The sequence below is a fragment of the Lagopus muta genome, chromosome Z (genome assembly GCF_023343835.1).
Source record: "Lagopus muta isolate bLagMut1 chromosome Z, bLagMut1 primary, whole genome shotgun sequence".
Lineage (NCBI taxonomy): Eukaryota > Metazoa > Chordata > Aves > Galliformes > Phasianidae > Lagopus > Lagopus muta.
The window spans coordinates 74739398-74752315 of record NC_064472.1 but is presented as its reverse complement, the minus strand read 5'-3'; the positions used below and the strand labels follow the sequence as shown (position 1 = coordinate 74752315).

Sequence of the window (12918 nt, the reverse complement as noted above, 5' to 3'; positions counted from 1 at the left end):
ATCAGCCCACAAGTACTGCCCTGAGGGCTCTCTACAGGGACAGAGGTGCTGCTGAAAGTGCTGCTCCTCAGGGGGCTGGCATTCACACAGAGAGAAGATATCCAAGCCCACTTGTGACACCTGCAGAGCACGGCCCCTCTGCACCTCACCAGCCACAGCTCTCTGGTGCTGGCTGCCCACACGGCTGTGGGGCAGTGCAGGGGCTTTCCACACCTGCTCGATGAGCTCCTCCTCATGCAGCAGATGGATCTTTGCTGCATTGTACTGCTCCTCCAGGGTAAGGGCAAAGTGCGCGATGCTCCGGATGGAGAGCTTCTCCTTCAAGGTGAGAACAATGTCCTGGGGAAGGAAAGCACACAGGTGGTGAAACAAGTTCAACACAGTTGCTGTAGATGGCATGAATGCTGTCTGAGTGCAGAGAATTCTGGCCAGCCTTGGGAAGCTGCGTGGGGCAGCACTGAGAGGGAACAGCCAAAGCCAAGCCTTTCTGCGAGCCTGGTGGTTACCAGCCGTGTTATCCCAGCAGGGCAGCCAAGTAATAAAGGACCCTGTCAGCCAGGCAGGACAGCATTCACAGATACCCACATCCACTGCTGCCAGCCAGTGGGCAACAAAGGGAGCCAAAGGAACTGCAGAGAAATGGAGGATGATCGATTTTTTTTGTAGGGCAGAAGGACAAGGGAGAGAAACTGCAGCTTGCTGTGACAACAGTGCTGCAAGATGCAAAGTTGCAAGGTGCGACAAGCATCGCATGCATCTCCTACAGTTCCATGGCCTAGGTGCCTCAGGTCCAAAGCTTTTGCCCCACAGTCTGGAGCACTTTGTCACCTTCAATCCACGTATCTGCTGTGAGATATTCCAGCTTTCTAAAACTCTCCAACACTTTTCAAAGAAAGGGCAAAGACCTGGTGAAAAACCATTTTCCCCACCGCAGCCCAAGAAACAGAGACCACCATCGTTAGTAAAGCTCATAGCAAATGTGATGTGTTGTTTCAGTTGTGCAGAATTCTTCTGCTACACCAAGCATTGTGGAAATGACTGTGTGTATTTTTGGCAGATAGCAAACATTACAGATGGCTTTACTGTGCACAGATTGGGAAAGAACTCCTGTAACTCGCTCACTCCTCTTGGGGTGAGCATAAATATCTCACTCATCTGTTATCTCAAGTAGCACAGCAACTTTGGGAAACGCTTATCTCAGAAAGTATTTCACAAATTTGAATGTTTCTGTGAGGATGGCAATGAGGGTTTCCACTCAGTTCTCGTAGAGAAAAGTTTGTTCCAGGTTAGAGGTAAGCCAAACATGAGGAATTAATCTGTCCTTTACAAGAAAGTTCCTCACAGAGGGGCAATTCACATCTCTCCTTTCAACTCACCCTTACTTCCTTAGCACCTTCCTTAGCTTGCTTTATTTCATTATTTCTTTGGGGGGGGGCTGATAAAAGGAATTTCAGAATTGGGTCTTTATTGCATGGCAAATCACAACAGTTCTTGAAGTCTGGATGAAGCAGAAAAGAAACCTTTTCTTTTTCAAGAAACTCTTCATTGCACTACAAATATAAATTCCTTACTTTGCCCTTGTGTATTCTTTCAGTCAGATTCCAGAATGTCTGTTTATTAAATATCTTTTCCTCAGCAGCTGTACCACTGTGCAACATTACGTACCATTTAAACAAATTATGGCCTACCATCAACGTGCACAAGCAAAGCCCATGAACCTCAGTAAAAACAGGCTACAAAAACATAGTTGTAGGCCTTACTGTAAGCATGGGAATTATGGAAACTGTTGTATTAACGGATCTAGCAACCAGCATCTCGTATTTTGAGGAGAATTATTATCAACTTGTCTGCAAGGGTTCCAAGCACAACTACTTTTTCATCTGAAGGAAGTCATCACTTTTCATGTCTGTGCAGGGAAGATGTTTCCACCAATGCGGAAAGGAGGCTGGAATATGGACAGGAGCTTTAAATAACAGCGCCCAGTTGCACTGTTGTGAGTTCACACGATACTTAAACCTGGTCTCAGCTCTCCACAGGCAAGTCAGAAGACTTGCTCTCTCTTTCAGGTACGCACATCATCAAAGCTATATTAAACAACTTTCTCCTCTGTATTTAGCCAAGTAATTTCCTAGGAAAGCAAAGTTTGCATGGACAGATGCTGACTGGTCAGTCTTCCAAGCAAGCTGTCCTCCTGCCCAATGCAGTGGTTTAACTGAGCAGATCGCTAATCACCACACAGTTGTTCACTCACTCCCCCCATTTCCAGTGGGACAGGGGACAGAATAAAAGAAAAAAAAAAGTAGAATATGAATGTATGCAGCAAGTGATGCATAAGCAATAGCTCACCACCCCCCAACCAGTGCCCAGCCAGCTCCCCGAGCAGTGGAAGAGCACAAGATGAACTCCTACGTCCTTCAAAACTCCTTCCACACTGTATCACAACCCTTTCGCCAATTTAAGTCAGCTGTCTTGATTCTGCTCCCTCCCACCTTCTTGGGCCACCCTCCACCAGCCATTTGCTGAGAACGGCCTTGACTCTGTGCAACACTGCTTAGCAGCAACTATAAATACTGCTGTGTCATCTACATAGCTTTTCTCCTAAAACCAAAACATCGCATCGCACCAGACACTCTGGAGAAAACAATTCTGTCCCAGTTGAAGCTAAGACACCCAACTTTAATCACGCTTACAAAGTTGTAGTGGTCTCACAGCTGAGCTCCTACAGGTTATGTGAAAATCAGTTACTAAGAAGAACGCTGAGAATCAAAGTAATGCTTCCCCTTTAGGAATGGCAAAGAAAATCCACCTTGATCATCAGCAGGCAACAATCCAAGGGGCACCAGCTGGCCAATGCAACCAAGAGGTTGTATGTTACACTACATGCATCGTTGCAACTGGATTGAATAGAGGTGGGAGAACAAAGACATCAAGCATCATTACCTTTACAGTAGTGCTGGTCTCAAACCTGAAGGCTTTTGTCTGCCCATTTTCCAAGTATACCTTGAGAACATTTGGCATACAAAGAAGAGAATTCCCCTGTGGAACAAAAGAAACAGCACTAATTAATCCTGGGACATCAGGCCTCTTGGCACCAGGCTGCTCTGCCTGACGCAGCACATCCTGATATAAATCACATAAGAACAGAATGGTTGGCGTTGAAAGAAACGTTTAAAGATCATCTAGCTCCAGTCTCCCTGCAGTAAGCAGTGATGTCTTGCACTAGATCAGCTTGTCCAGAGCTCCTTTCGAACTGGCCTTGAACACTTCCAATTGTGGATGCTGATCCACAGCTTCCCTGGGCAACCTGCTCAGTGTCTCACCACCTTCATAGTAGAAAATTTCTTCTTTATGCTAATCTAAATCTACCTCCTTTTAGTTAAAAACCATTAGGCTCTGGTGCAAAAGTCTCTCTCCATCTTTCTTTTAAAACCCCACTAAGCAGGGAAAGGGTTCTGTCAGGTCTCCCCAGAAACTTTTCTTCTCCATGCTGAACAACCATAACTTTCTCAAACCTTTCTTCTTAGCAGGGCTGATCCAGCCCTCTGATCACTTCTGTGGCCCTCTTGTGGACCTGCAGTAAGAGGTCTATATTCTTCTCTCCCTGGGAGCACCAGAGCTTCACTGAATTCTCCAGGCAGGGTCTCACAAGAGCCAAGTAAAGGAGAATCACCTTCCTCAACTTGCTGACCATGCTTCACTTTCTACAGTCCAGGACACCGCAGTCCCTCTGGGCTGCAGTGAACACTGCCACTGCATATGTAATTCTTCACCTATCAACATCCACACGTGCTTCTCCATAGGCTTGCATTCATCACCCAGTCTGTTCTGGTGAATGCCTCAGACCACAGGGGCTGCATTTTGCCTCTGGCCGTTTGGAACTTGATGAGATTCGCATGGGCCGACTCCTCAAACCTGTCAAATTAAAATAAATCTTGCTCTGCTTTTGCAGCCTTCTTTTATAGCGCTAAGCTTTATTCCCTCATTATGCTCCTGGGATAGAGCAAGAGAAAAAGAGCAAAACAAATACCTTTACGATAAAATTCCACCTAGTTCAACAGCTATAGATGGTTCAGATATGTCCTCTGTGGCTTGCAGAAAATACATCTTCCCTTTACCAGCAGCATGCTGTGCTAAGGCCCCACAGTGACACCTCCCCACTGGCAGCAGCCGTGCCTCCACCCCAAGAGCTACTCAAACCCTACGACAAATACAACTTCCATGGCAGGGGAAGGCTGTAGGATTCAGTTAACACACAGAGGTACTGAGCATCCCCCTGAGATACATCACTGCGACTTCCCAAAGAGGAGGAGGTGTCACCAGAGATTCTGGAAGTATGTCTTAAATGTGCTGGACAGGACAATGGCTCCCACTGCAAAGGCAGCTCCCTTGGGTGCTTTGGGAAAGACACCATCTTTTTGGAGCTGTCTGGAGCTGTAGCCTTCAGACCTCCACATTTTTCCCTTAGGAGAGGTCATCTGCACCTTTGTTCTTGCTTTCAGCCTTGGCCTTGTTATTCTTTGGCACTGAAAAGGCTTACTCCTTCACCCTTGGACTTGCCAATCAGCAGCACATCTTTCTTATGTTCTTGAATCAGTACGTTTCTCCAATCTTAGAACAGTTCATCTGCCTGTCACGACAGTCTCAAGGCTGAGAACAGCATTTTTAGGATTATCTCTCCCATGTTTCATTTGCTTTGCAACATCTTATAAATCTCACATCTTTGGTTGCTCTTGATACCGTCCACGTGCCCCGGCAGCACTACAAGAAAGAACATAAAGACACTTCTGTGATTTGTTCCTTGTTCTTCCTTTCCGTTCTGTGAGGTTCAAGCTTCTGACAGTACTACCACGACAAATGAGTGAAGGCTGCCACTGCTGCTGAGCATTCCTTCATGTAAAAGCACAAACACACCAAAGCTTTGACAGCTTTTGGGCTCTTCATTGTTTTCAGAGAAGTGATGCTCATTTGCACCTAGCACACGTATTTTCTGTTAGCTGCACATGTTGTACAGCCAGCACACAGCAGAACTTTACAGCTATACAGAAATTCTCGTATTCAGATGAAGTATCAACACTTTACACTCAGATCCAATCAACTGGCCAGGATATCCAGGTGAGGCTTTTCTCCTTTTGTGCAGGCTTTGATAGACCACTCTGAATTCATTCTGAAAGCTTCTGCTACCACTTAAGCCTGCATCCCAGTCCTGTTTTGTCTGGTATGTGGTTGATTTACTCCAGGTTACAAACAGGCCTACGTCTTCTAGTAAAACACTGATGCTGACCTCATGATCCTAGGGGACCCTGCTCTTACGTATCATTCAGCTATATGGAAACATGTACTGAGTTCACAGCATAAAGAGGAGGCTGAATAGCACTGAGCCTCATCAACAATTTATGTTCCCCAACCACGGTTTCAGGTTTCAGCTGCAAAAGGCAGCCTTGGGCTCCTTCCAGTTGTCACAGAGATCATTTAGCAATGCTCCATTAAGATCACTTAATGAAACAGGAGTCTCTGCAGATTTTTTCAGGACTGTAATGTCTTTTTTGCTTGCCTTAATACAGCTCTCGTTCAAAAGGAGGGTGGTTCTGACTCACACAAACGGAGCAGCTGTTGTCTATGGTGAATATTGCTTTTCCAGAAAGAGGCAATAAATTTTCTCCTGCTCCCAGGACCAGGCCAGCAAAGGAGAAAGGGTCCTGACATGCCTGTAGTCAGGACATGCAAGAACCAGAGCATTTGTAATGTGCTTGTCCAATAGCCTCGTGACATCCAGGGCACTCACTGCAGCCTGCCCCTCAGCCCTGATGCAACTGGAGATGAAAGCAAAGAAATGCTTGCCACTCAATGCTCCGCCTGAGTTGGGGCAGGTCAGCTCTCTATGACCAGAGATGGGAGAGCCCAGAGGAAAGAAAAGGGGCTAGAGGCTGTTCATCACCATGCCAAATTAAAAACATGTGTGTAGATATAAGTAGATTTGATCCAATTTTATCATCTGAACAGCACCAACCCGTAGGGATAAGGATGAGGTGCATTTCATCCTGATCACTGAGCTTAGTGACACAAATTTAAGAGCTGCTCCTCCTTCAGGATAAGCTGCAAGTATTCTCACTGCATGTCCTTTTGTAGACTCACAGCCACCCAGCTCATTTGTTACCAGCCCCAGAAACCCAGTGATAAATTTGCAGCATCTTTTCAGCGAGCCACAGTCTTCTTTCACATCAGAACAGACTGTCTCAGCTTCTTATAGGTGGTCTATCACAGAAGCAGCCATGAATGCTCTGCAAAGCTCTCTGAGCGGCCAGGAAACAGTGAGCTCTAGCTTAAGCACATATGATGCCAAATGTAACTGCAAAGTGAAGTCACCTGCACCAAATGCTCTGAAGTGAATGGTATCAGGGAACTACTGAAGGCCAGGAGAGGCGATCTAGATTCTTTGGCAGAAAAATAACAGGTGTCTATGGTAGGATTCACCAATTATCTTTAGGGTCAGGATTCGCCAGAAAGTTGGGCAGAAAGTTCACACAGTGCCAAAAAGACAGAAGCAGTACTCACACCAGCTCTTCATCAGCCAAAGTGAGCAGATCCCTATGGAGATGCCAGCACCTCCCCCCATCACCCAGGGGCCCACGAACCCAGCTGGGACCAGACGATGGGATGCATACGCAGGGCAGAGCCCTGGGTGCACAATGAGGGTGCAGCCACTCTGTGGCTCCCAGCTGCTCTGACCCAGCCCAGCACTGCCTGTTTCTTCCCAGCACACAATGCACCTGTGCCCCGCTCACCTGTGCGTGTCCGTTCACCAGCACTTCCTCTGCAAAACGCACTTTCACAGGGTTTGTTTTCAGCCTTGCCCTCTTCTCCTCGGTGAGAAACGATGACTTAGGGCCACCCTGAAAAAATAACAGCACTCTGTTGGCAGCTCAGCCTGTTGCAGCTGTGTGAAGAGCCAGTGGCTCGTGGAGGAGGCGGAGGACCAGGGCTGATGCCAGCGCTGCTCACATCACGTTACTTCACACCTGCAGGAGCAGGTGATGGTAGGAGTCAATAATCTTCCCAGGCAATCCAGGCTCGCTGCAGGACTCTCAGCTATCAGGACAGTGACTGCCTTCAGAGCCCAAACAGAGCTGTCCAACAAGTCACAGAATCATAGAATCCTAGAACGGTGTGGGTTCAAAAGGACCACAGTGATCATGTAGTTTCAACTCCCCTGCTGTGTGCAGGTCACCAACCAGCAGACCAGGCTGTTCAGTGCCACATCCAGCCTGGCCCTGAATGCCTGCAGGGATGGGGCATCCACAGCCTCCTTGGGCAACCTGTGCCAGTGCATCACCACCCTCTGGGGGAAAAACTTCCTCCTAATATCTAACCTAAACCTCCCCTGTCTCAGTTTAAAGCCATTCCCCCTTGTCCTGTCACCATCCACCCTCACAAACAGCTGTTCCCCATCCTATCTATATGCTCTCTTCAAGTACTGGATGGCCACAGGGAGGTCTCCCTGGAGCTTCTCTTTTCCAAACGAAACAAGCCCAGCACTTCATAGGAGAGGTGCTGCAGCTCTCTGATCATCTGATCATCTTGTTTTGCAACTCAGCTTTTACACACACTGAAGTCTATGCTGGCACACACACTGTGCAAGCAGTAGATCTCTGCTGATGATGCCCATACAATAGGAACAGGCAACCAGCACCAAAGCTTTGTACTGAAATTAGGCTTTTCTTCCCAAAGCAGGACCAACACCAGGGTCCCAGATCTGAAGAGAGCAAGGGAGGACAACCCAGCTAGCACAGACAGGATTGTTTGCTCATGAGAGATCTGGAGGAGTAAAAATGAAGGGAGGAAGTTACAGGCCATTGCCTTGCTCACCACGATCCCAGACTTGCTGAACTAAACAAGGGGAAATCCTCAGGCTGTAATGAGTATCCAGGTAGAGCCCAGAGAGGAAAAAAAAAAAAAAAAGAGATAACTGTTTTTCTACACGCAGAAAGCATTTGAGGTTTGAGAGAACATCAAAAGCTTTCAAGAACAACTTGGGTGGGTGGGGGTGGCTGGTCCACATTGGCCTTAATGCATCCTGGGATGCAGGTAGTTCCTGGCCTCTCCATGCCCTGGATAACCCTGGCAAGAGGGGAGCATCCCGTGTGCCAGCCCGGCTGCCCAGGCCAGGGAGCAGAGCTGCTGATAGTGCTGAAGAGAAGGCACTTACCGATGTGCAGCGCAGGACAGTGAGGAGGAGCTCATCACCGGCATCCCTGTAACACACAGGGATGCAGTCAGCCAGGGTCAGCACCTGCACATGCCTTTGTAACCCCTGGAAAAAGCGGGTTCCTATACCTCCCCTCCTGCATTCCTCCCCTTGTCTGCACAGCACGGGCAGGGCCGTACCTGATGATGTCAGACACCCGTTCAATGGACATGTCCTCCACCATGGTAGAGTTTATCCGGATCAGCTGGTCACCTGGCAGCAGCTTCCCATCTGCGGTGCTCCCTGTGGGCAACCAGCCTGCTGTCAATCACACACAGTGGACCTTCCACCAAGTTCTCTTCTTCCCACCTAGCACCCAATTGCTGCAACAACTCCTTCTGGATGGTAAAATAAAAAGGGAAGGCGTCTGGGGCTCTGTTGCCAGCCGATGCACGCAGCCCACGTCCATGCCACCTTGTCTCCGGCCCCAGATGCTGCCACTGAGCCACCAAGCAGTGCTCTTGTGGTGCATGCATGTGCCTGGGGAGCAGTAGGAATGCTCACAAAGGTTGGATTACTGCAGAATGACTGAAAGGGATTCCCACACTGCCTGCTGCACCACTGGTTGAGACGAGCTGCACAACTGGCATGGTGAAACCCTTCTGCCACCAGGAGAGCACAGCGAAGGCCTCCTCAACTACACTGGTTGCTGAGAGGACTCCCAAAGTGCAGCAGACACCTGACCAAAAGGGTTAACAGCAGGTGGACTTCTGGTCTGAGGAAGAGGAGTATGCCAGCAGCCCCTGTCACCACCAGCCTGCGGGTCAAGACACAGTGCTTAATTTCTTTATGAGACAGGTTTGCACATACAGCAAACGAGCACCCACCACCTGTCTGTTTGGCATCAGGGTGCACACGTGGCACACAGAGGCAAATGTTTGGAATCATACACAGGGCTTTTAGACATAAGGCTTACAAGGATGCGTTTCTTTGTGCCTCAGCGCTAACAAAACATTGGCGCTTTCTGATGAGGGAAAAAAGAAAAATCTAACAGAAATTCTCCTGCTCCACTTCTTACCCCCAAAGACTCCCAGCTAATTTAGCCATGGGATGCTGACAGGAGGAAGTCACAGAATTGACACAGCCTGCCTGAGGCTGAACCCACCTACCCTCTCCACACCACTTACTCTGCCCAGCTTGGGTACATCCTTTGTCTGTCACACTGATGCCAACAGTTTGTACCCATTTAAGAAAATAATAAAAAATAGAGTTATAGTTTTCGATACTAAACTGCCAAAACAGCTTAAAAACAGAGTCAAGCCCCAGTGTTCTATAACTGGAAGAGTTGATCTGCTTGACCTAGGCAGAACTTGGGATACAGGACTGCCTGTACTAGCAGTGATCCTCTCCTTGTTGCAGCTTTTTAAGTGCAGACAGAGTTTTCAGCAAGGTGACCTCAGTGTAAGAATCGTAAGAACTCTAAGCACTGTAAGATTAGATAGAACTATTTCTTGGCATTTCAGATTCAACAGCAGAAAGAACTTGGCTTTCAAGCATCTCATGCTCTTCAAGGTCAGATGAGTCTGAGTGCAGACAATACACTAATGGTGAAGCTGAAGGCTCCACGGTGAAGGCATGCAGCTTTTTCCCCTCGGTGCTCAAGGCTCACATGCTAACCAGAGGTACCTGGTAGGAGGGCGTCCGAAGGGCCACCTGGGACAGCTCGGGTCTCAAACCCGTGGCTGTAAGGAGAGGACAGTGGTGCTCACCTGCAGTGACAGATGCGATTGTAAGAGGAAGGTCTGGGCAAATCTCGAAGCCGTAGTGATGGAGGACCAAGTCTTTGTACACTGTGACGGTGAGTTTGACACGGCTGGCAGTCTGGCCACCACCATCGTTGGTGACATCTGTCACAGACACTCTGCCACTGTGAGACAAGAAGCTGTGATTAATTAAGATATAATCAGAAAACACCCTATCAAAAAGGCTCAGAGCACACAGACCCCTTGCTTTCAATGGGCTACACAAATGCGCAGAGAGGTCAGAACTTGTTCAAGTACCTACAGGTGAACACTTTGCTTTTTTTCTAGGGAAAAATGGGAGACATCTGCAAGCAGCGGCTTTCCATGTTCACTGGAAACAAGCCTGTGCTGTCTCTGATCAAAACCAATCAACAGATATCCCACTCACAAAAGACATGTTTACCTGGATGCACCATCCCGAGAGCGATGAAGCCATTTTGCTACCATCTGCTCTATCCTACATGCTTTGCGTGTATGGATTAAGTTAGTCTCCAAATCTTCCATTTATCTGAAAGTGACAGAAACCACAGGAAAACAGAATGACAAAAGATTGAGTACGTCTTCTAGACACCGTTTGGAATTACCAACTCACAGCTCCTGTGTAACAAAGACATCAACCAGAACCTTGGGAAAACCACAGAGATGTTAACACCTTTCACATTTACGATGATTCTTCCTGCCCATCTAACCTCCCCTACCTGGTGCTTTAGTTTAGTCCACAGTGGTGGTTAAACTGCATTAACTGCTCACCGGAGAGAACGACCTATCAATCTCTGCAGTCCATTCTCTTGTTTCTGGATGCTGTGGTTCAGCTCTCTCAAGAAGGAAAAACTGAGGTTTGCTATGACCACATCTGGGATCTACAAATTGCAAGGCTGCCAAGGACTACATCAGGCAGCTTTAGAAGATCTCCAAGGAGAAAGACACCACAACCTCTCTGGAAAACGAGAGCACTGCCCAGTCACCTGCACAGCACAGAAGGGTTTCCTGACATACAGGGGGAACTTGTGAGCAGTATGTTCCAAGTCTGTCTTGCGCTGCCACAGGATACAAAAAAGAGCTTGGCTCCATCCTCTGCACCCTCCCACCAGGTGTATATAGGGAGGGTATATCCCTCCAAGCCTTCTTTTCCCCTCCAAGCCTTCTGTTCTACAGGCTGAACAGTCCCGCTCCCTAACCCGTCCTCGTAGGAGAGATGGTCCTGTTCCTTTGCAGGAGTCTCTCCAATAGCTCTTGCCCAGGGGAGCACAGAATTAGACATGGTGCTCCAGGTGAGGCCTCAGTGGCGCAGAGTGCAGGGGAAAGATCACTTTCCACCATCTGCAGGCAATACTTGGCCTAACATAGCCAAGGAAACCAGTAGCCAGCCTGAGGACCAGGGCATCTTGCTGGCTCGTGTTCAACTTGGTGTGCGCCAGGACCCCAGGTCTTTTTCTGCTGAGCTGCTTTCCAATTGAGTGGTCTCAGCATGTTCTGGTGCCTGGGGCTGTTCCTCCCCTCATGGACCTTCAGAAGGCTCGAAAGCCCATTTCTCCAGCCTGCCAAGTGCTGACTGGCAGCACAGTCCTTTAGCGTGCCAGCCACTTGTCCACGTTTTGTGCCATCTGTGAAGCTGCCGAGGGAACACTGCCCCATCATCCAGATTATTAATGATGGTACTGAACAGGTCTGGGCTCAGTACTGACCCCAGATGTTCACCACTAATTACTGGAAATCACTCCAGCCAGAACTTGCACAACTGATTGGTGCCCTCTGGGCACAGCCATTCTGCCAGCCCCTGATCCACCCATCAGCAGCTTCTCTATGAGGAGCAGCCCACCAAGTCTGGGCAGACTACACCCACTGCTCTTCCCTCACCCATCAGGCTGCCCATTTCATCACAGCAGCTTTCCAAGCTGTCAAATGCTCTGTGTGAATCATGCTGGCTCCTGATGATTCTCTCGTCCTTCGGATGCCTGGAAGTGGCTTCCAGGATTAGCCATACCATCGCCTTCCCGGGATGGAAGTGGGGCTGAGCACTCTGTAGTTTCCCAGCTATTCCTTCTTGCCTCTCCTGAAGATAAAAGTGATCTTGTCTTTCCTCCAGTCTTCAGAGACTTCTAGTGGAAGAACAGAGGGCTGGAGAATCTCTCCTACAAAGACAGGCTGAAAGAGCTGCAGGTGTTTAGCAGAGAGAAGATCCTGGAGAGACCTCACTGCAGTCTCTCAGTATTTAAAGGGGTGTCAACAAGAAAGATGAGGAGGGTCCTTTCTGCAGCCAATGTAGCAATAGGACAAGGGAGAGCAGCTTTAAAGTAAAAGAGGGAAAACTCAACTGATCACTCTATCATTGCCCCGGTAAAACAGCTCATTTGTAACTTCAACACTGTGCCTTTCAAGTTACAGAAAACCTGCAGCCACACACCAGTCTGAGGATTTGTTCCAACTCTGGAAAATACTGTGAGCTGCAGGAGAGCCAAACGCAAAATGATCTGCAAATGTTTGCACCTACGAAGCGTCATGAAGATCATCAAGCCTTTGTATGTCAAATATTGACCAAGTCAGAATTATTATATCCACCTTTTACACTGTCTTCTGCTCAGACTGCAAGATTTGTGCATCCCCAGCTTTTCTTTCTCTTATGTCTTCTATTCAGACAACAAGCCCAGCACGTCAGGGACATTTCCTTTTATGCTGGGACAGCGCAGAGGACAGTGGTTGATGATCCATTACAGCAAAAATATTACCAAGTTCATACCAGAACAATAAACGAGATGGTCGGAAGCTGTCAGATGAAGTATGATGCATTGTGTCTGAACACAATCTGAACTTCCCCTGCTCCTCAGCACTTTCTCCACTCCTCTGAATTCATCAACATCTCCTTTCCTCCCTGGAAGCCCTTCTGGCTCGTCACGACTCACCCACACAACAATGAACAGAAATGGGGGTTATAAG

At 48.2% G+C, this 12918-nt stretch overlaps 1 protein-coding gene across 2 annotated transcripts in view; it reads right to left on the bottom strand.

The window, feature by feature from the left end:
• The window catches only part of FRMPD1 (FERM and PDZ domain containing 1), a 33759-nt gene that overhangs the window by 11654 nt on the left and 9187 nt on the right, over positions 1-12918 (bottom strand). For both annotated transcript variants that reach the window (XM_048930821.1, XM_048930822.1), the window contains exons 2-8: positions 10388-10492; positions 9952-10109; positions 8383-8485; positions 8204-8249; positions 6783-6890; positions 2941-3036; positions 214-339 (exon numbers count right to left, since the gene is read on the bottom strand). In XM_048930821.1, the coding sequence (XP_048786778.1) occupies positions 214-339; positions 2941-3036; positions 6783-6890; positions 8204-8249; positions 8383-8485; positions 9952-10109; positions 10388-10488 (738 nt within the window). In that variant the 5' untranslated portion in view covers positions 10489-10492. The remainder of the gene's footprint in view (positions 1-213; positions 340-2940; positions 3037-6782; positions 6891-8203; positions 8250-8382; positions 8486-9951; positions 10110-10387; positions 10493-12918) is intronic.